Source organism: Tachysurus vachellii, chromosome 16 (assembly GCF_030014155.1).
Source record: "Tachysurus vachellii isolate PV-2020 chromosome 16, HZAU_Pvac_v1, whole genome shotgun sequence".
NCBI lineage: Eukaryota > Metazoa > Chordata > Actinopteri > Siluriformes > Bagridae > Tachysurus > Tachysurus vachellii.
This window is the reverse complement of record NC_083475.1, coordinates 46,836-67,161: the sequence shown is the minus strand read 5'-3', so window position 1 is coordinate 67,161 and position 20,326 is coordinate 46,836. Positions and strand designations below refer to the sequence as shown.

The 20,326-nt window shown below is 38.6% G+C and overlaps 4 protein-coding genes across 5 annotated transcripts; all 4 read left to right on the top strand.

The window, feature by feature from the left end:
* The first annotated feature begins 9,972 nt into the window (after nucleotides 1-9,972).
* On the top strand, nucleotides 9,973-10,638 carry LOC132858907 (histone H1-like). Of its 2 annotated transcripts, XM_060889458.1 has the most exons (2): nucleotides 9,973-10,346; nucleotides 10,404-10,638. In XM_060889458.1, exons 1-2 carry the CDS (start codon nucleotides 9,979-9,981, stop codon nucleotides 10,636-10,638), a joined length of 603 nt encoding a protein of 200 aa, XP_060745441.1. In that variant the 5' UTR covers nucleotides 9,973-9,978. The 2 variants fall into 2 exon arrangements, with proteins under 2 accessions (XP_060745441.1, XP_060745440.1); XM_060889457.1 differs by having other exon boundaries at nucleotides 9,973-10,638.
* Nucleotides 10,639-11,210: 572 nt separating this feature from the next.
* Nucleotides 11,211-11,635, top strand: LOC132858930 (histone H2A-like). The gene has a single exon (XM_060889484.1). It carries the CDS (start codon nucleotides 11,232-11,234, stop codon nucleotides 11,616-11,618), a length of 387 nt encoding a protein of 128 aa, XP_060745467.1. The 5' UTR covers nucleotides 11,211-11,231; the 3' UTR covers nucleotides 11,619-11,635.
* Nucleotides 11,636-12,083: 448 nt separating this feature from the next.
* LOC132858923 (histone H3) lies at nucleotides 12,084-12,596 on the top strand. Its single transcript, XM_060889479.1, has one exon. The coding sequence runs from the start codon at nucleotides 12,124-12,126 to the stop codon at nucleotides 12,532-12,534; it is 411 nt and encodes a 136-aa protein (XP_060745462.1). The 5' UTR covers nucleotides 12,084-12,123; the 3' UTR covers nucleotides 12,535-12,596.
* Nucleotides 12,597-15,537: 2,941 nt separating this feature from the next.
* Nucleotides 15,538-15,991, top strand: LOC132858953 (histone H2B-like). The gene has a single exon (XM_060889502.1). It carries the CDS (start codon nucleotides 15,568-15,570, stop codon nucleotides 15,940-15,942), a length of 375 nt encoding a protein of 124 aa, XP_060745485.1. The 5' UTR covers nucleotides 15,538-15,567; the 3' UTR covers nucleotides 15,943-15,991.
* Nucleotides 15,992-20,326: the final 4,335 nt, after the last annotated feature.

Here is a 20,326-nt window from a genome sequence, read left to right as displayed (position 1 = left end):
TATCTGTTTGCTTTTTGGTAGTTTCATATGTCCAAAGAATGCTTTTCCAGAACCGGTCAGGCTTTTTTAGATGTTTTTTTTTTTTTGACAGAGTCTAATCTGGCCTTTCTATTTTTGAGGCTTATGAATGGTTTGCGATCATCTACTACTGTTGTCTTCCGTGCACGGCCAGGCCTTTTTATGTTGCTGAGCTCACCATTGCATTCTATTTTTTCTCAGAATGTACCAAACTGTTGATCTGGCCACTCCTAATGTTCTCGTTATCTCTCTGATGGATTTGTTTTGTTTATGAAGCCTAATGATGTCCTGTTTGACTTGCATGGAGAGCTCCTTTGAAGGCATGATGTAGGTTCACAGCAACAGATTCCAGGTGCAAATACCACACTTAGAATGAACTCCAGACCTGTTACCTGCTTAATTGATGAAGAAATAATGAAGGAATAGCCTACACCTGTCCATGAAACAGCTTTTGATTTAACTGTCCAATTACTTTTGGTCCCTTGAAAAAAGGGGACTGGCTATTTTCAAGAGCTGTAATTCCTAAACCCTTCCTCCAATTTGGATTTAAATACCCTCAAATTAAAGCTGAGAGTCTTTCCGCCCACTATACCTATACAACTATAGTTTGAATATGTTTTGGCACGTATCTAAAAAAAAAAAAAGAAAGAAGAAAATGTGCCTGTGTCCAAATATATATGGACCTAACTGTATATGAAAATTGTAATCTACTTCTAAAGATTATCAGTCAAGAACTAAATGTATTGTTGCAATTTTGAAATTTGGCCAACAACATACAGTATAAGATCAAATAGTATTCATAACAGTGAAGTTTTAATTATGTACTTTATTGCTTTTATATTAGTTTTATTGTTGTTGTTGTTGTTGACAACAGTAGTAGTAGTAGTAGTAGTAGTAGTAGTAGTAGTAGTAATAGTAGTAGTAGTAGTAGCGGTATTAGTAGCAGAAGCAATTTTCTAAAATGTGCAAATGTAGCACTGGGTTAAAAAAAAAAAATAGTACTACTACTAATAACACTAGTACCCTGCAACTATTTGTAACCATTGTGAGTTTTTTATTTATTTATTATTTTTAAACTTTTAGTATCATGTACATCTGCTGCTTTTCTGTTATGTTTTTGGTTCAGCTCTAAAAATATTTAGTACATCTGTCAGGAATTAATAGCAGTGTTCGAATGATTTTGCATTAAAATTATTTATTTCAAAATTAGTTATTGCTTTGTTTATTAGAACTCGCCTCTGTGTATCAGCCAAAGTTGAAGTCCAATCTGAGAGAGAAGTTTAGAAGAATTAATGATGGAATCTCACAGCATGGAAGCTCAGCACGTCTGAATGAGATCTACACTGAGCTCTACATCACAGAGGGTTGGAGTGGAGACATCAATAATGAACATGAGGTGAGACAGATTGAGGCAGCATCCAGGAGACCAGCAACACAGGAGAAACCCATGAAATGTAATGATCTTTTTAAAGACAAGTCCATCAGAACTGTCTGATGGACCTGGGAAATTCCTACAAGGGAAAGAAAAATTAAAGGAGAGATAGATTGCCATGTGTGATTCCTATACACTTTTTTCATGCGTTTTATTTATTTATTATTTTTTTTTTAAATTTTCAATGAGATTTTTATGCAAACTTCATGAAAAATCACGTCTCCCTGCCCACAAGACTGACTCGGTTTGAAACCTACCACACCTAAGAATTAAATATTAACTTCAGATTTGATATAACTGTTAGTCTACATAAATATTACTGCTGCCAATCATGCGTCAATTTTTCAGTCCTTTATAGTTTATTGATGTTGGCAATTTAATTATACACAAAATGTGGTTTCTCTATACCGGGGTCACCAACGCGGTGCCCGCGGGCACCTGGTTGCCCGCAAGGAGCACTTAAGGCACCCGCGAGGCATGTTCTAAAAACAGCACTGGTCAAAATATAGCTCAGTCTAAAAAATGTTCTTGCTGTAGTTTTTGAATAAAAAACACTTGCATTAATGTAGATTTTAAAATGATGATATTTAATTTAATTTTATTTAATTTTAAAAAAATTTAAAAACAAAAATGTTTTATGTATATAACGAACTCTGGCCTTTTCTGAAGTCAAATGTCAATATTGCACGCACGTCACGTTTCACTACTGACAAGGAAGCGGTGCAGCAACGATGAGGAGTCAGTTGTGATTTACCCCCCCAAAAACATGGCAGAAAAGCAACAGAAAACATACCATTTTCACAGTGTTTGGGAGGAAGAGTTCTTTTTTTACGTCAGTCAAAGAAAAGTGTGTGTGTGTCTCATTTGCGGGACAATTGTTGAGACGGCAAAGCGGCACAATGTGGCAAGACACTTCAGTACGTGTCACGAAAGTTTCAATGCTAACTACCCACCCGGCAGCGCATTAAGGACAAAAACAGCTTGTGGGTTGAAGGCAGCTTTGGTCAAACAACAGTGTTTTTTTCACGAGGCCGCTGAAAAAAATGACAAAAAGCAACTGAAGCTTCCTTTATAGCTGCACATTTTTTGATAAAGGACAATAAAGCCTTTTCGGATGGGGAGGTTTTTAAAGAAGCTATGATGATTGTTGCAAACATAAAGATGAGAAGCATGGTTCTGAAGTCATCTCTGCCCTCTCCGACGTCCAACTTGGAGCAAGTATGATGGCTAGAAGAGTGTCATCTATGTCCAAGACCTTAACAGAGAAACTGGACTGAGATCTCGCCACATGCAGGTGGTTTAGCATCCAGTGTGACGAGTCGGTTGACAGCCCCAGCACAGCTCAGCTGATGATATTCATCTGAATGGTGTTTGATGATTTCACTACAAAAGAAGAACTGCTGACACTTCTGCCCCTGTAGACAACAATAAGGGGAATTGACATCTACAACACGGTGAAAATCTGCTCCGTGGAGAAAAAGGTGCCATTATAGAGCCGGTGACAACAGACGGGCCTCGCGCCATGACGGGCTGGCATGCAGGCTTCATTGCGCAGTGCAAGGTAATTCAGACTTCCTAAAATCTCTACACTACCACTGCATCATTCACAGCAGGCGTTATGTGCAAAAGTGACCAGCTTTGATCATGTGATGAATCCTATATATATATATATATATATATATATATATATATATATATATATATATATACACTGTATATACACACACACACAGTTAGTTCCATATATATTTGGAGGACACAGGCACAATTTTCATAAACTGCCCATGGACATCACCAGAGACTGGGTTTCCTCCTTTCTGATGCTTTGCCAGACCTTAACTGCAGCTGTCTTGCGTTAATGTTTGTTCATGGGTCTTTCTGCCTTTAGTTTTGCCTTCAGCAAGTGAAATGCATGTTCAATCAGGTTGAGATCAGGTGATTGGGTTGCTTTTGCAGTGTGTTTTGGATCATTGAAGGCATGATGTAGGATCACAGCAACAGATTCCAAGTGCAAATACCACACTTAGAATGAACTCCAGACCTGTTACCTGCTTAATTGATGAAGAAATAATGAAGGAATAGCCTACACCTGTCCATGAAACAGCTTTTTATTTAACTGTCCAATTACTTTTGGTCCCTTGAAAAAAGGGGACTGGCTATTCTCAAGAGCTGTAATTCCTAAACCCTTCCTCCAATTTGGATTTAAATACCCTCAAATTAAAGCTGAGAGACTTTCCGCCCACTATACCTATACAACTATAGTTTGAATATGTTTTGGCATGTATCTAAAAAAAAAAAGAAAGAAGAAAATGTGCCTGTGTCCAAATATATATGGACCTAACTGTATATGAAAATTGTACTCTAATAAGAATTGTAATTCTAAAGATTATCAGTCAAGAACTAAATGTATTGTTGCATTTTTTAAATTTGGCCAACAACATATAAGATCAAATAGTATTCATAACAGTAAGTTTTAATTATGCAATTTATTGCTTTATATTAGTTTTCTTCTTGTTGTTTTTGTTGATAGTAGTAGTAGAAGCAATATTCTAAAATGTGCAAAAGTAACAAGAAAAAGTAAATAAATAAATAATAATACTACTACTAATACTAATAATAGTAACCTTCAACTATATGTAACCATTGTGATTTTTTTTTAATCACAATTCTGGAGATGTACAATGTCTACATGGTTCAACATGCTCTTTATCACTATTCTAATTATGTTTCATTTGAACTTGATTAAACCTATTCACTCAGTTCCTTTTCACTCGGTTTCTTTACACTGTATCACTAAAACTCTGGGTCCACCAAAAAGTTCCCCTTAGATGTGACAAATTCAGAAAATGAATGAAAATCCTTGGTCTTGGGTTTGACTGAAGATCATATTCAGAATATTTGAAAATATCCTAAAATGATTGTCACACACTGTGTATACATTTTACACTATGTTTTTGCTTTCTTTGTTTGGCCACATCATTATCACAATTTTATACAGACATCCATTAAATCCAGCTCAGTATGAGCTTGGATATTATATTACCCTAGGTACAATAGATTATCTGTATAGTTACACAAAATTATAGCAATGATGTCTTTTTGTGACTAATGTGAATAATGTGTTTTATTTTATTTACGTTATTATTCCATATCTTCTGATGCTATACATGTGAACTGCACATTATTATTCACTGTTAATTTTACATTCTTGAATTGCTGATGTCTTGCCTAGTGTGTGTGTGTGTGTGTGTGAGAATGCTCAGGGTGTACTGGGTGTACCCTGCCTGTAGCCCGAGATGCTGGGATCGGCTCCTATCCTCCTGTGACTTTACATAGGTTAAGACATTTTGGAAAATTGATGGATGATGAATGGATGGACTGAAATTATTTAATTAATTATGTTGCAGTGCTCTGACTACTATGGTGTGTAACTTTAACACTGTATACATTAAAGTATAACAAAAGATGCATTCATTTTTAACACTGTTAACAAAGTATTAGAATGGGTTTATACTATTGGGGCAGTTTAGATATATAACTGTGTTAGATAAACATTCTGTGAAGATGTTGGTCTATATCAGCTTTACCGATGCTGGTAATGTGCCGGTAACATCACATGGATGTAGTCAGATTTACTTTTAAAGTATTAAATATTGTACAGTAATGTAATACGTTGTTGACGTGAAATGTTCTGCACACTAATGTTAAGGATGGAAGTTTACTGAAAGAGAGCAGTAACAGATGCAGCACATTGTGTGGTTCACTTACTGCGGTCAGATGTCGCCATCTAGTGGATGTGTGTCGCAAGGAAAAAGTCAGTGTTCTGAGAAATAAAGTCTAAGGGCCTTTTTACACCTGGGGTCTCATTTATAAAACTGTGCGTAGGATCCCTACTAAAAGTTTACGTACGCCCAAAAGCCAAAAATGGCATATGCCAAAAAAAATTCTGATTTATAAAACCGTGCGTATGCACTCCTCTAAGCAATGTTCCCTTTATAAATCACAGATCACACGCAGATGTGCGTACGTGAACCAGCCTCAAATCCCGCCCTGTACATTTTTAACCATAAAAAGTCAATGCAAATCACTGCGCAGGCACAAGAGTGGACCTCATTATAATGAGTTTCCTCTGCGCTCTGCGGGTTTAAAAATGGGGTGAAGAGCCAGCTTCTCAGGGGGTAGCCACTGTCGCCTGCAGGTTATAATTATATTAAAAGCAACATTGTTAAAATTATATTAAAAACAAAACTGTTAGTTTCTACTTTTTAATATTGTTAAACTCACCAATAAGCCAGCCATCACGTACTGCACCTGCATTTAGTCTGTTCCCTACACTGCTATGTGTCAAGATAAAGGAATCATGTGTTGAACCAGGCCAGCGTGCCACAATGTTTGTGAGGGTCATGTTGGAGTCACATATGATTTGCACATTAATAGAATGCACATGCTTTCTATTAACATAAGCAAATTCATTTTCAGATGGTGCCCTTATAGCAACATGAGCGCAGTCAATTGCGCCGATTACATTTGGGAAACCAGACATTGCTGCAAATTGCATTGTAATTTCAGCCTGTTCTCGCACAGTGTAGGGGAACCTGATGTATCGACTACCCATATTAAGTATACCATTCAAAACGACAGATATTATGGCACTCAGGGACGGCTGTGATATACCAGACCTATAGGGTGAGATGATAGATTCCAATAGAATTATTTCATATACAAAAAGGTCTTAGAGACAAAGTTGAGGATTACTTCTAGTTTTTTTTATATAAATAATTTACCTGTCTGCCAATTCCCGCTGGAAACAGCCGGTTCCCAAGAACCCCAGAGTGGTGAGGACTTGTATTTGGACTGGGATTGCATGCTTCCGGCGTGTTGCCCTCTCTAATACTGGACCCAATTCAACACATAGATCTAAGAGCACAGCTCTAGGGAATCTAAATTGGCTTATTAGCCAGTCATCATAATGGGCCAGGATATCATCATGGTCCCTGAAAACTCATTCTCTCCTTATTCTGCCATCGGCGTAATCCTCCAACAGTGCCAGCAGTGCCATCATGAAGCATTACATACCCGGGTCACCAGAGGATTTATATGTTTCTAGCAATTAGACTGATCGTTAACACCTAAAAATCACAGAATTAATTTGTGGGCGAAAATTTAAGATGAAAATGTTATAGTGAACACATACTTCTTCATGACGGTTTTGTAATGAACACCGTAATAGTTAGGACTGATGATGAGTAGCGATTGTGCTTCATGACTGTATTTGCAGACTTTGACATTTTATGATTTATGTACATTAAGGAAAATATTTCATTTTTACACTGTGCTCTGCAGTGCTCTAATAAAAGGGTATTTCATGCTATTCTGTATCACATGTAGTCGCGCCGTCTCCTCCTGCGCTCCTGTTGTGGACAATGTGACTGTAAGGCAGCGCTGATTATTCATTTATTCATTCATTCATTCATTCATCTTCTACCGCTTATCCGAACTACTCGGGTCACGGGGAGCCTGTGCCTATCCTCAGGCGTCATTGGGCATCAAGGCAGGATACACCCTGGACGGAGTAGCGCTGATTATTATTATTATTGTTTTATTTTTAATACATTTTGAATTACGTTTAGATTTTACTAGATGTATATAGCCTAAAACAATCGGCACAAATAACACTGTTGGATTTAATCCTCATGATAATGTGGATAAAACGTATGAAATAGAGTGAAAATTAAATGTCAGTAATTCTTATAATCGTTCTTCTCACATGTATTTTCTACAATCTAACTTCAGTTCACGACCTCACCATCTGTGTCGCCAATTCCCTGTCTCACAGTGTCTCACAGTCTCCAGAATGTGCGTACACACAGCTCAAAGTTTGCTTAAAGGTGCGCACATTTTCCCGTCAAGTTTGTTTTTTATAGATCACAACCTTTGCGCGAAAACTGGCGTACGCACATTTCCAGCCCCGTTTTGTGCGTACGCACGCTTTATAAATGAGACCCCAGGTGTAAAAAAAACCCTAAGATATAAATCTTAAGTCCTGAACTTCATACCAGGTGAGTGTGGATCAGCAGAACAAACATGGGGATGTTAGGATAAGAATAAGGACAGAATAAGACTTTTATGACTAAATCATGTATTTTCTTATATTAGACTTAAACCCAGCAGGAATGTTAAACTGAACATAGACAGCATTTAAAAATGTTATACATTAGAGTTATAGTGACTGTCAGTAAATTCATTATATTTGTTTATTGGTTATTGAATATGATTTTTATTAAATATAAATCAACACCAGACCCTATGATGCTTAATGCTAATTTTAATGGTAAAAAAAAAACAACAAAAACAAAAAGAAAATCTCCCCAAAGGACTTCACTATTATATGAAAAGACTCTAAAGAAGCAGTGCTCCTGAGTAGAGGCCAGGTAAAGGACAAAAAATCAATCTGTTCCTTCCCCAGAATAATCACCATGCTCTATTACATAGAATTTGTATTAGTGTCATTTACTGAAAGTGGACACTTCATTATGTATAATTATTTGTGTATTAATAATGTCATATCTATTAATATAAGAGGTGAAAATGAAAATTTAGGAGGGGGAAAGCAGGTATTACTTTTTGAAAGTGAAAGTGAAGTAACACACGGCTAAGTACTGTGTCCCATACTCAGAATTTGTTCTCTGCATTTAACCCATCCAAAGTGCACACACACCGTGAACACACATCCGGAGCTGTGGGCAGCCATTTTATGCTTCGGCACCCGGGGAGCAGTTGGGGGGGTTCGGTGCCTTGCTCAAGGGCACCTCAGTCATGGCCGGCCCGAGACTCAAACCCACAACCTTCGGGTTACAATTCAGACTCTCTAACCATAAGCAGCCACGTCTGCTTATTACTGCTTATTACTTTAATGATTCAAATGACAAGAAATTACAGACAGAACATGAGGACTCAGGACTCACTAAGGTAGGAGAACATGGGCAGTGTAAAGAAATAAACAGAATTAAAAACAGAGCCTTGTGTATGTTTTTTTTTTTTTCCCCAGCGAAAAATTGACAGCAAAGAAAAATTAGCTGCATACCCTAATCTAAACTAACTAAAAGTACAGTGGGTGGCACCAGGACTCTTAGCTCTACATCAGGGTCATCTCTCTGCCCACTGGTGTTTTTCTCTCTTTTATCCATTTATTTATATGACTGAACTGATAAACAGTGAACTTTGTCAATTCAGCTGCATTACAGACTTTAACATGAACTGTGAGTAAACATTTGAAGTGATGTTTCATATATGAGCTCGTTCTGAGCTGAGATCTAGTGATTTTTTAAAGTGAATGTTAGAAGGTGAAAATCTGAAATGAATTCTTGAAAAAAAATTCAATTAAATTATTTTTTAACTACTTTCATGTAATTGATCACTCAAACAGAGGTAATAATTATTCATTCATTCATTCATTCATTCATTCATTCATTCATCTTCTACCGCTTATCCGAACTACCTCGGGTCACGGGGAGCGTCATCTCAGGCGTCATTGGGCATCAAGGCAGGATACACCCTGGACGGAGTGCCAACCCATCGCAGGGCACACACACACACACTCTCATTCACTCACGCAATCACACACTAGGGACAATTTTCCAGAGATGCCAATCAACCTACCATGCATGTCTTTGGACCGGGGGAGGAAACCGGAGTACCCAGAGGAAACCCCCAAGGCACGGGGAGAACATGCAAACTCCACACACACAAGGTGGAGGCGGGAATCGAACCCCGACCCTGGAGGTGTGAGGCGAACGTGCTAACCACTAAGCCACCGTGCCCCCAGGTAATAATTAATTAAATAATAATAAAAAATAGTGTTTAATTTCTTTATCACTAGCTGAAGTTTTATTGAGAGCTGTCAGGGAGAAGGGCATCTCACACAGAGAGAGACAGAGAGAGACAGAGACAGAGACAGAGAGAGAGAGCTTGCGCCAGGACTGTCTGTCTGTCTCTAGTATACATGTGCTTTACGCAGCACAAACGGAGCTCCGTTACAATTATTACACACGACACTCAGTCGATACAAATACATCAGTGTCATTCACAAGGTTCTCCCGCAACTCGGTAAACTCGGTGCCTCTTTTTGTCTACTTTTTACACGCCACATCGCCCTAAATGCGAGCCCTAAAAGCGAGCCCCAGACGCGCCGTACACTTTTGTGCTCGCTGCACGACATTGTCCTTTTTCCCGAGACCCGACGCGAGCACGAAGCGAGCACCAAAGTCCCTGCTCAACCAACCTATTGCTGAACGCTCGGGATCTTGTCTGCAGCGTCGTATTTTCGCTGAGAAACGCCGTGAGAAAACACACTTGTCACTGTGTCTCGGAAGCGCAGTCGTTCAACCACGGCCGGGTTGAGTCTACAACGTTCTCATGCTTACATTTAAGCCCAGCCCCCGGTCGAGAGGGGGAAGGTTCCTGTGTTACACAGCGTACAGCGGTACACTCGTTTATTCTAATATTAGCTCCCAGAGAGAGAGAGAGAAATGGCTGAAGTCGCTCCCGCTCCCGCCGCCGCGCCGGCCAAAGCGCCCAAGAAGAAGGCAGCTTCGAGGACCAAGAAAACAGGCCCTAGCGTCGGCGAGCTCATCGTCAAAGCGGTTTCCTCGTCCAAGGAGAGGAGCGGCGTGTCTTTTGCCGCCCTGAAGAAAGCTTTGGCTGCCGGCGGATACGACGTGGAGAAGAACAACTCTCGCGTCAAGCTCGCCGTCAAGGGCCTCGTTACTAAAGGCACTCTGGTGCAGACCAAAGGGACCGGCGCGTCTGGATCTTTCAAGCTGAACAAGAAGCAGACCGAAGTTAAGAAGCCCGCAAAGAAAGCCGCGCCCAAAGCGACAAAGGCGGCCGCCAAAAAGTCCGCCGCGGCTAAGAAGCCCAAGAAAGTAGCGGCCAAGAAACCCGCAGCCAAAAGGTCTCCCAAGAAGACGAAGAAGCCCGTCGCTGCCGTCAAGAAAGCCACCAAAAGCCCCAAGAAGGCCAAAAAGCCGGCGAGCCCCAAGAAAGCAGCCAAGAGCCCCAAGAAGGCCAAAAAGCCGGCGAGCCCCAAGAAAGCAGCCAAGAGGGCCAAAAAGACGGCGACCCCCAAGAAGGTAAAGGCTGTAAAGCCCAAAGCGGCGAAGGCCAAAAAGGCTCCCAAGAAGAAGTAAACAGTGTTTCTCATGTTTTTTACTCCTCAAACGGCTCTTTTAAGAGCCACCCATATTTTCCCTTAAACAGCTGTTTCCTATTCTGATAAACAAAATGATGACTTTAGTGGATTCTGTACCGAGTGTTTAGGCAGCTACAGACTTGTACATTCACCTTCACATAAACGTATGGACAACTAGGGACAATTGGACAGTTTACATTTTAAATCCATGTGCATTTGTCTTTACTCTCTTCTATACTAATATATGCTTTATAGATATAAAACCAGTGAATAATCAAGATACTGATCATAAATCAGTTTACAAAATATTTTCTCTCTACAATCATATGCATTTAGTCTTTTTTTTATTTTAATTTCATTCTCTCTCTCCCACACACTCACTCACGCGCACACACACGGGAGTGGGAGGGGCGTGTGGCGTACAATAGAATGGTGGACTGACCCTGGAATTCTACGGCGTGTCTCGGATTGGTTCTTCCGTCACAAGTATCTTAGCCAATAAGAGAGTTGACGTGAAGGTTATATCGCAGAGTGCTAGAAGAACAGCGCTGTTATTTCGTTGTTGTTCTTAGAACGTATCTGAGCTACAAGATGAGCGGAAGAGGCAAAACCGGCGGTAAAACTAGGGCTAAGGCCAAGACTCGTTCATCCAGGGCCGGACTGCAGTTCCCCGTGGGTCGTGTGCACAGGCTTCTGCGTAAAGGTAATTACGCCCAGCGCGTCGGTGCCGGCGCCCCGGTTTACTTGGCCGCCGTGCTCGAGTATCTGACCGCTGAGATTCTCGAGTTGGCTGGCAACGCCGCCCGTGACAACAAGAAGACCCGTATCATTCCCCGCCACCTGCAGCTCGCTGTGCGTAACGACGAGGAGCTGAACAAACTGCTCGGAGGAGTGACCATCGCTCAGGGAGGTGTACTGCCCAACATTCAGGCCGTGCTGCTGCCCAAGAAGACCGAGAAGGCCGTCAAGACCAAGTAAACTCGCTCGGCGCTGCGTTTCTCGCCCCCCAAAAAGGCTCTTTTAAGAGCCACCCACTTTTACTGGAAAAGTGCAATTTCATCCTAGTTTTTATTAATGCTGTGAGTGTGAACTTTATAAAGACAATTCCCCAAATAAGCGTTAAGATCTAACATTAATAATAACTGGTCTTGTTTAAAGACGGATGACAGACGACAATAATAATAATTAATGATGATGATAATAAATAATGAAGCCTGCTGACTAAATGATTGCTGACAGAAAACAAAAGCGCTGTGCTACTGAGAGCGCCAGTAAAATAGGGGCGGGCGGTTTGGGTATCAAACGGTGTCCGTGACAGAGAACCGTCCAATAGTCATCAGGTGACGTAACGTGTTCTATCCAATGGCAGACGACTGCTTTCAATCCGCCCAATGAGAACAGGGCGGCTTTAGGGCTTAAAAAGACAGCGTTCGCCAGCGCTGCTTATTGTGGTTTTCCTCCGTGAAGTTCACAGCTCGACGCTATGGCCAGAACCAAGCAGACCGCCCGTAAGTCCACTGGTGGCAAAGCGCCCAGGAAGCAACTCGCCACTAAGGCTGCTCGCAAGAGCGCCCCGGCTACCGGCGGCGTGAAGAAGCCTCACCGTTACAGGCCCGGCACCGTGGCTCTGAGGGAGATCCGCCGTTATCAGAAGTCTACTGAGCTGCTTATCCGCAAACTGCCCTTCCAGCGCCTGGTGAGAGAAATCGCTCAGGATTTCAAGACCGACTTGCGTTTCCAGAGCTCGGCCGTCATGGCCTTGCAGGAGGCTAGCGAGGCGTACCTGGTCGGTCTGTTCGAGGACACCAACCTGTGCGCCATTCACGCCAAGAGGGTGACCATCATGCCTAAGGACATTCAGCTGGCCCGCCGTATTCGCGGAGAGCGCGCTTAAACCTCAATTCTGTCTAACGTACACAAAGGCTCTTTTAAGAGCCACCACATTCTCTCGGATAAATGAGCACTTCTTCATATCTGTGTATATGTGTATGTATATATGTGTATATATATATATTTATATATATGTGTGTATATATGTGTGTGTGTGTGTAAACCATTTCTCTAAAGCAGATTCACATACATGTGATATCTATACATCTTGTGTGAATCTGCTTTAGAGAAATGGTTTACAGACATAGAGTATAGAGTGTTTGTGTTAGGAATATTGTGTTCAGGGATAAGAAGAGTAATTGATACATAAATACACATTTATTTGTATTGTGCATTTAGCAATGGCTGTTGTCTCAAAGCAGCTTAACAGAGCATGAACATGATTTGTAATTACGTATTAAAATATAGTAGCATCGACAAAAAAGAGTGTTTAAACTAAAAGAGAGCAAAATTCACCAGTGTTGATTATTATGAGCTAATTATGACCTCAGGTACAGAGCTCTAGAATTACGATGAATGTTTGATTGCCAATTTTGCTTCTATTTGCTCCTACAATTTGCTCCTTTAAGTAGTAGTTGTACTGTTGCTGCTGATATCAGTAGTAGTAGTAGTTGTAGTGGTGGTATTAGTAGTAAATTCTATTAAAAAAACTCAATGGTTACAAATAGTTTCAGGTTACTATTAGTAGTAGTAGTTGTTTTTTCTTTTTTTTTCCTTTTACCCAGTGCTACATTTGCACATTTAGAATATTGCTTCTACTACTACTAACAACAACAAGAAGAAGAAAACTAATATAAAAGCAATAAATGACATAATTAAAACTTCACTGTTATGAATACTATTTGATCTTATATGTTGTTGGCCAAATTTCAAAATTGCAACAATACATTTAGTTCTTGACTGATAATCTTTAGAAGTAGAGTACAATTTTTCTATACAGTTAGGTCCATAAATATTTGGACACAGGCACAATTTTTTATTATTTTTTTTTAGGTATTTACTAAAACATATTCAATCTATAGTTGTATAGGTATAGTGGGCTGTAAGCCTCTCAGCTTTAATTTGAGGGTATTTAAATTCGAATTGGAGGAAGGGTTTAGGAATTACAGCTCTTGAGAGTAGCCAGTCCCCTTTTTTCAAGGGACCAAAAGTAATTGGACAGTAATCAAAAGCTGTTTCATGGACAGGTGTAGGCTATTCCTTCATTATTTCTTCATCAATTAAGCAGGTAACAGGTCTGGAGTTTATTCTGTGTGGTATATGTACCTGGAATCTGTTGCTGTGAACCTACATCATGCCTTCAAAGGAGCTCTCCATGCAAGTCAAACAGGCCATCATTAGGCTTCATAAACAAAACAAATCCATCAGAGAGATAGCAGGAACATTAGGAGTGGCCAGATCGACAGTTTGGTACATTCTGAGAAAAAATAGAATGCAATGGTGAGCTCAGCAACATAAAAAAGCCTGGCCGTCCATGGAAGATAACAGTAGTAGATGACTAAAGGCAGAAAGACCCAACAAACATCAACTGAAGACAGCTGCAGTTAAGGCCTGGCAAAGCATCAGAAAGGAGGAAACCCAGTCTCTGGTGATATCCATGGGCTCCAGACTTCAGGCAGTCATTGCCTGCAAAGGATCTTCAACAAAATATTAAAAAATAACATTTTATTTATCATTATATTCATTTATCCAATTACATTTGAGCCCCTGAAAATTGGGGGCTGTGCATAAAAAATGGTTGCAGTTCCTGAACCTTTTACTTATTTTTGTTCAACCTTTTGAATTAAAGCTGAAAGTCTGCTCTTCAAAGGCATCTTTTTTTCTTTTTTTTTTTTTTTTTCATTTTAATTTTATTCTGTGGTATATATAGACAAAAGTATGAAAATTGAGCCTGTGTCCAAATATATATGGACCTAACTGTGTGTGTGTGTATATATATATATATATATATAAACGCACTTCATTGCTCTGCTTTCAGTACAATAAAGTGTACAGTGTATCAGACTCTGTTGTTCAGCTGTTGTCTTGTTTATCTATAACAAACAGAGTCTACTTATATACATGTAATCTATCTCTAATAGATCTAATCTGATCTCTTGTGAATCTCTTTTCAAGCGGCGGTTGAAGACCTACTTATTCAGGAAACACTTCAACTAGCACTTCTTTCCTTAATTCTTTCGCATTAAAAAAAAAACACACCTTTGACACTTTTTCATTGTAACTTTGAACAAATGTTTTAAACTCATGGTATCTTAAGTATGTAACTTAGTGAGCCAGCATTAATGTATTCAATGTTAGAGATTTAAGCACTTATGTACGTCGCTCTGGATAAGGGCGTCTGCCAAATGCTGTAAATGTAAATGTTGTGAATGAGATTAGTGTTGGAGACAATATAGCTCATTTAGACTCTAAACCTTATAGATTCGGTAATATTTTGTGTTTTACAGCTGATAACATGACTGGAGACACAAATGACATCAAAAGCCGTATAAAGCAATATCCAATATATATTTATATAATAGATGCTCTTTAGTACAATATTATATAAGTTAATTGATTTGATATACCTCTCTATATTTCTCTTTTTTTCATCTTGTGTGTGTGTATGATGCAAATGACGTCAAAAGCCGTATGAAGCAATAACCGATATATATTTATATAATAAATGCTCTTTAGTACAATGTTATAAGTTTTTACAAGATTTATATATATCTTTTGTTTTTCATATATTGTGTGTGTATGTGAAACGCGTGTAAAGTTTGGTGGAAGAAACAGGATTTTTTTCCCCTTTTCTTTTGTCATAAAGCACAAAGTTGAGTGTAAAACGGCGGAAGGGGAACAAAGCACAGAGGGGACAGTGGGGAGGAGTAAGTGTGTAGGAGGAGCGGGAGGAGGCGCTCCGCATCAGGAACTTTGGGATTATGACCAATAACAAACGTTTGTTCTCTTGTGCCTAATTACAATGTCAGACTGTATATAGAGCAGCCGCTAGGTGGGTGTTACGCATTCTCTCGCACTTCACTCGAACAGCAACAGCATGCCTGAACCAGCTAAGACCGCGCCCAAGAAGGGATCCAAGAAAGCCGTGACCAAGACGGCAGCTAAAGGCGGCAAGAAGCGCAGAAAGACCAGGAAGGAGAGTTACGCCATCTACGTGTACAAAGTCCTGAAGCAGGTGCACCCTGATACCGGTATCTCTTCTAAGGCCATGGGCATCATGAACTCGTTCGTCAACGATATTTTTGAGCGCATCGCCGGTGAGTCTTCTCGTCTGGCTCATTACAACAAGCGCTCCACCATCACCTCTAGGGAGATCCAGACTGCCGTGCGTCTGTTGCTTCCCGGAGAGTTGGCCAAGCACGCCGTGTCTGAGGGCACAAAGGCCGTCACCAAGTACACCAGCTCCAAGTAAAGCGCCTTACCGCCGTCTTTATCAACACAAAGGCTCTTTTAAGAGCCACCCACTTTTTTCATACAACGTGCAAATCTTCTTTCTGCATGAGTGAAACACACACGCACGCACAGCAAAACCAAGAATAACCACTTTATTCACGTACGTATTCCATCAGTGCTTCTGTATTTTAATGTGTAACTATAATTAGATTCTTTGCTACCGGTCTTGCTTTGTTTTTTTCCCAAAACTTTATTTGAAAGACTTCATTTAAATTACTTTTTTATTTAAAAAAAAAAATCATGTTTTACAATCATTCATTTAAATAATAAAAAAATGACTTGCAAAAAACAGAAATTTGGTCATATCTGCTTTAACATTTTAGACAAATTTACACATTTACAAGCATCTATCAGCAAACCATTTTTAATAAAGTCCAATGTAAATTGTTTTTTGATTGTCGGTTTATGTTCTTTTGTGTTTTTAGCTCACAATTTGTTTGTATACTACATCAGCAGGAATATGGCACTGGTTTGTATTGACGATACAAACAATTAGCCAGTAAAGTTCCATCACATATTTGTTAACTTACTGTATATTATTACAATATATTACAACACATTAGTGTTTTTTTTCATATATATTTTTCACATTATATTTAAATCTAAGTTTTTTGTTTTATGCCATATTTCAGCTGATTGTGTACAATTTATAAAAAGTTGTTAATTTTTTTCTTTCTCTTTAAAATCATTTACAGCATTTGTCAGACTCTCTTATCCAGAGCAAAGTACATAAGTGCTTAAATCTCTTTCATTGGATACATTAATGCTGGTTCACTAGGTTACATACTTAAGATACCATGAGTTTAAAACTTTTTTCATTGTAACTTTGAACAATGTTTTAAAGTTTTGAAGTTCCCTGTTAATTTACAGGGCATTCTTTTGTAAATGAACTATATAAACAACTATATTTAACTACACATCACACATAGGGCTGGGCGATATGATTAAAAACTGTATCACGATATCAGTGTTTCATATCGGTTGATATCGATAATTATTGATATTTATGACCCCTTTAAAGTAAGGACCAGGAGAAAAATATATTACATTTAAACATTTTTTTTTTAAACTGAACCTTCCTCTGATCATACTCCCCTCAGTTATTAAGACAGAAATGTCAACAACTATGGAAAACTCACATAATTAAAATGTAAACATAAGTCTAAAGTCACAATGAGCACTTAATAATTATCTCAACATTTAAGGTGCAAAATGAAAGAAAATGTAAGAAAACATAGAGAAACCTGAGAATTTAGTGCAAGTTTAGTGCGAGGAAGTTCACTAGCTGTTCACCTTCTGGTGAATAAAGTGTTTAAAAATGTGCTGGTTTTATAAACATAAATAAAAGTGAGGTAGACTGAGATTAGGGCTGTAGCTATCGAATATTTTAGTAATCGAGTATTCTGCCGAAAATTTCATAGATTAATTGAGTAATCAGATAAAATGTATTTTTGCTTAATTAAAGAGCAATATTAAATATACAAGAGAAAATAAGACGGGTCTCTTAAAATGAACAACTAATTGGTTTCCTTTTTTGGAAAAATTAACTTTCATTTTTTAAATGCATTTTATATTTATATTTTATATTATATTGCATTTTTAAATGCAAGTTATTAACCAATCTAAAGTCTTGAAAATAGTCTCGCAAATCTCTTAACTCCATTGGACACTTTAACTGTCTGAGAAATCTTGTAACTCCACCTCTTCTTCACTCCGCGGGAGAGCTTCGCGGCAGCTTGTATCGCCGATAAAATGTGACTTTGGGAAAATGTTGTGTTAATGTTGGTACACAACAGTAAATGATAGCAATATAAGGTATAATAACAACTTTAACGATACCATGTTTAGTAACTCAAAAAATATGCCGTTTTTTTAATTTCCTGAAAACTTTCCTGAAATGGTTTTGGAGATACGAGGATTCTGCCCGACAGCGACAATATGCAATGCATACAATAATATTTTCTATTAAAATAAACATTTAGATATTACCCATTGTTTCTCTGTATTTGTACTGTGAACAATGACAAAGTTGACTGAGAAGAATTAAGTACATTTAAGTGCCAAACATTCTGGGTTTTAAATGAACCCTTTTCTGAGATGCAAAAACAACAACAAAAATTACTTTCAAATTACTTTTTAAAGTATCAAAACTAAGGCATACATTAAAATAAATAAATAAATAATAATAATAATAATAATAATAATAATAATAATAATAATACAAAAATACTGCCTTTAAGTCATGCAACTTAACTTCAGAACTAAAAGATTCTAAATCTACAGCTCAGGCATAACATAAGCCTTTACTGTCTTCTTGGAATGCTTTGTGGTGTTTAAGAGGCAAAAACATGGACAGGAACTTGGAACTAGAGGCCATGCATGGTTTCACACCAAGTGCTTTAAGCATATATAAGCATGGATGACATGCTGTTGACAACCTGTTGTGGTATGCCAGCTCGATCTTGCAATGGACACACACCACAGCATTTTCTTTACTTTTCGATTTGAAATGATCCCAAAACTTGGACATTTTCTGTCATTTTCTCCTGTTTGTTTCTTCTCTTTGCTCATTGACATTGTTACCGCACCCTTCCATTTGCAGCCCGCACTAGCACGTGCACGCGCCCTCAAATCAAAAGACCGCTAACTCCTTGCATCTCCTTCCACTTTGACATAAGCGCGTTGTCCCACACACACACACACACACACACACACACACACAAACACACACACACACACATGCACACAAAATAATTGCTATATAAAAGAGTTACTCGAGGAATCGTTTCCGCCTCAAACTGAGATACATCTGTAATATAAAAAAACAAACCTGAAACAGTACAGTAACATTGAAATATAAAACCTGCAGAAATATGAAAAAGTAGCTGACTTTTCCTCTTTTATTTACAATTTCCTCACCTGCTGCGGCGCTCATTTTCAGCTTATCAGTCGCCGGTTACTGAAGCGGAACCGGCACGAGACAACAATATGGCGCAACCAGACTTGATACTGTTACATGATTGGTAACCTAGCAACATAGGGAGTGACATGCTAACATCCAAAGAGCGACTGCCTTTGTTAATGCAACCAAACTTGCTTCGCATCCTCTGTTTTCTTCCGACGAAGAATAAAAAATATCGAACGTTTTATTGAGCACATTTTTTATCGCTATTGTTCACGTCTATCGAGATACATATTGGTATCGTTTTAACGCCCAGCCCTAATCACACAGCAAGTCTTCAAACAGGCCATATTACATTACTAATGTTTTCAGATATAAGCTTTAAGTTTACATTTTTAATACATTGTTCACTTTCATTTAAAGTAAGATGTTTATATTTCACTATACTTGTACTTATTTATTTTCATGTATATACTTTTGTTAGATTGTTTAAACCAGTCTTTTATTTAACCCTCTGGGGTCGAACGGCGCGGCGGCGTGCCTTTGGCGCATTTTTTCCTCTTCAACGTGAAGTCCACTTAAAATACTCCGTCATTCATAGTCATACACATACATGTAATGCATCATTTGAAACTGTGAAGTGTCTACTTTTATTTGAGTGCCTTCATATTAACAACAAAACGCTGTGCTTTTGGCAAATAAAGAAAATAACCAGGTTGTGCATTCAGACATCTCTGTGAACTTGCCCTTCTTCCTGAAACATGTTACAAACATGAACTGATAACTCCGCCAATACTTATCACACGAACATGATACATATGTCTAATGAAAGCCTGAAATGTCTACTTTTAAATGAGATAATTAAACTCGAAAGCAAATATTGTCTTTTTGTGTAATATGTATGTAAGTAAAGAGAGGTACAGTTTTTAGTGGGATCACATTACCACTAATGTGATCCCATCTACCGCCGTGCATGCCATTCATATGAAAATTACCTGAGCGGGCTATGCAAATAAGATCAATGCCCCCAAACAATGCTATAAGAAGCACAAAGTTTTAACAGCGAGGAAGAGTTTCACCGTTTCCTCAGATGAAGAGCAGGACTCCGATTACGAACGTTTGTATTTTGAAGAGCGAATTGATCCAGCTGAGGATATGATTTCTGAAGAGTAAGTTTTACTTACATTTGTTGAAATCTTGTGTGATGTAAAATTATATATACTGTATTGTATACAGACTATTTGCAAGCAGATATTAAGAGTGACTTTATAGAAACGTCTCGTAATTGGCAACTTTTATTTACCTTAAAATGTTAGTTCTTATTAAGCTGTATGCTGATTAATGTAATAGGAATAGCAATATCACTATTTAGAATATATTTTGACTAGTGTTTATGCCTCAACTAGTCTTGTTTACGTGACTATCTGTTCGGGTGTAAATG

Bases quoted from the DNA above. Each gene is read 5' to 3' on its own strand.
- LOC132858930 (XM_060889484.1), top strand. From the start codon at position 11,232: ATGAGCGGAAGAGGCAAAACCGGCGGTAAAACTAGGGCTAAGGCCAAG.
- LOC132858923 (XM_060889479.1), top strand. From the start codon at position 12,124: ATGGCCAGAACCAAGCAGACCGCCCGTAAGTCCACTGGTGGCAAAGCG.
- LOC132858953 (XM_060889502.1), top strand. From the start codon at position 15,568: ATGCCTGAACCAGCTAAGACCGCGCCCAAGAAGGGATCCAAGAAAGCC.
- LOC132858907 (XM_060889457.1), top strand. From the start codon at position 9,979: ATGGCTGAAGTCGCTCCCGCTCCCGCCGCCGCGCCGGCCAAAGCGCCC.